The 2,657-nt window shown below is 54.2% G+C and overlaps 1 protein-coding gene across 1 annotated transcript; it reads left to right on the top strand.

The window, feature by feature from the left end:
• Positions 1 to 912: 912 nt before the first annotated feature.
• Positions 913 to 1,140, top strand: DICSQDRAFT_175135 (uncharacterized protein; the record flags this gene model as incomplete). Its single annotated transcript, XM_007371011.1, has 2 exons — positions 913 to 1,009; positions 1,073 to 1,140. The coding sequence occupies 2 exons, from the start codon at positions 913 to 915 to the stop codon at positions 1,138 to 1,140; spliced, it is 165 nt and encodes a 54-aa protein (XP_007371073.1).
• Between the last annotated feature and the right edge of the window lie 1,517 nt (positions 1,141 to 2,657).

The raw sequence follows: 2,657 nt of genomic DNA, 5'->3' as shown, positions 1-2,657 counted from the left end.
TGCAACTCACCTAGAAGGGTTGTTGGTTGGTAAGAGGCTTGTTAGAGTGATGAGAGGAGATGTTCGAGTGAACTGAACTGTAGATTGGGGGTACAGAGGTCCCCTATATATACTACTGTACATCTGTGGCTACGTAGTACTATACAGTACATTCCCAGGATGCACAGTCGCACAGAGAAGCAGTGCGTACACAGCGAAGCTGTGTGTGTACCACATGAGTAGCACAGCCTCGGTTATTGCAGTAACCGGCTGTGCCGTTCCATATCTTGTGACGGCTGTGTTAGGCAAGCTGTGTAAATCAGCGCCTGTTCAACAGGTTCACCCAAACCTGCGCCGTGCCAAAAGGGTTTTGGTCATCCCGAGACCCAAACCGCACCTTTGTCCCTTGTCTGAACACGGTTATTAACTCCAAACCTCCATATACCACTCCAGTCCATGTCGGAGTACAATCTAGATACGTTTTCGATCGAGTTGAGCTCGCTTAGATGAGAGTCGTTTGTTTAGATAACTCGATCGGACAACATCTCTGAGCGCTACCGTTATGTAAGCAGAACATCGGCTAGTGGGCGCTGCCTATCCCCAACTGGCTCTCTCGCGCGGGCCCACACGCTTAGTGCACCGCGCTCATCGATGTACGTTTGTACAGTCATACCCGCGTCCACCTGCTACTGTTCCTTAACGATGCCAGCGAGTCACTCCTTCTGGGCAAAGGCTCGCTCTCCTCACTCGCCCTACGGTTGGTCTGCATCATTCCTGCCATGGAGCTGGGTTTCACAAATGTACGGACCCTGCGCGATGATCATCATGGGTGGTGCATGAGGGTGAGAAGTGGGCATCAAGGTGAGCAGTCACTCGCATCTCGACCACTCCTCGGGAACTCGCGTCATGTATCATCGCCGCCCTGTAGAAAAAATGGCAATGAAGAGACACCGGCTGGCGTGTGCGCTGCATATGCTCTCGTCCTACGGGACACCTCAGCCCCATCCCGTGGCGTCCGACGCGCAAACATGTGGACTGCAGGACACGCTCGCGAGCCGTGCATAGTTCATGTTTATCGACCTGCACTGTGCAGGGTTCGATGCTGTCACCCGTGCCCTGGCACCAGCGTACCGATCGACGGTGCTCAAGGCATCAATGTGAGGTCGCTCGTGCGACAAAGCACCGCGCATACAAGTGTGCGGAAATGGCTATATGCTCAACGCCGCTTGTGCTTATGGGTTTCAATGATGTTGCATGTGCCCTGCATGACCATGGGTACACGTCTACGTCGGCGTGAAGGTCAATAGGGCGCTGGACTGGGACCCCAATGAATGGCAAGCAGATTGTGAGTACACGGAGGATGATTTTCGAGACTGTTCTTACAGGCATAAGGAGTACGGAAAGAACGCGAGTCTCGCTATATTGTTTTGTGACGTTCCGCGGGAGCGTATTGACATTCCGCATCTCCAAAAGAGGGGGAAGTGCATCGTTTCGGAAGCAAGTTGCTACGTTAGGACGGAAGGCGAGGCAAGGCAAGGCAAGGCAGGAGCGTACATACATGCAGACTAGGCGCGATCAGGGAAACGACTACGTACGAGTAGTCCAGGCGTACAAGGCGGTATATCGGAGGAGAGGCCAGTATCAGCAGCTATCGTACACGTCACGCAACTGAGGACTGATCAGACTCGGAACAGGAAGGGTCGGGTCATCGGATCAGGAGACGATCTATAGTATCGTGGTAGTACAAAGTGCGAGTGGCGGATCTGGGATCAACAAAAATGTCGTGTATGGTTGGATCATCGTGAAGGCATCTGGACGGCGAGAATGTGTTCAAAGCGCATGGTAACACCAAACGAAGCCGGTAAGAAGTTGTCAGGAAGGGCGTATATGCTGCCCGTGCCGAGCCCGGAAGTGGTCATGGACGATCGTGCAAGCAAATGGCGACGAGCTGGTCCTTAAGCAGCGTCGCATAGACCAATCGAGCATACCACCCCGAGGTAGACGGTATCGCTGACGACGCAGCGGACGATTCTGTGCTAGAGCGGATGAGGGAGTCGGGGAACGGCCGGGACGAGAGAATTTGCGAAGGCTGCAGTTTCTATGCGGATGCTGAATGGGAGCGACTGCAGTTGATGTGTCGCGGCGACTAGGCGCGTAGACTCGGGTCGACGTTCGGCGACGACCCCGTAGGCGAGCGGCAAGGAGCCGAAAGGGGAAAAAGAGAGGGAGAGGGATAAACGTGACAGAAAACTCGACGAGGGCAGAGCGGAGGTCGGCACGAAGGCACGAGACCTACGAAAGCTAGTCTTCACGCGGACAGCGACAGACTAGTCCCAATGACCAAGTTATGCATTAGCACTCGAAGGGAAGTACAACGCTATGGTCACTCACCTAGTCCCAATGACCAAGAGGTCGAGATGGGGACTAGGGAGCGCCTAAGGGGGTCTTTATATACTAGAGGGGCTGCTTAGCAACCAAGGACAAGGCGCGAGAGTGAGGCAGTGAAGATGACAAAGAGAGAACAAAGGGCGAGAAAGAAAAGGCAAGGGCATGGCGATCACGGGATCGTAGCATGCGGCTGTGGGAACGTATCTACAGTGTCCAAATTGGGATGGGCTAGAAAAGGAAATGGTCCGCGAATGGAAGGTGGGCGTCAAAGGGAGGGGAATGGGCGGCAA

Source organism: Dichomitus squalens (assembly GCF_000275845.1).
Source record: "Dichomitus squalens LYAD-421 SS1 unplaced genomic scaffold DICSQscaffold_84, whole genome shotgun sequence".
NCBI classification, from domain to species: Eukaryota; Fungi; Basidiomycota; class Agaricomycetes; order Polyporales; family Polyporaceae; genus Dichomitus; species Dichomitus squalens.
This window is presented reverse-complemented; position numbering and strand designations above follow the sequence as displayed.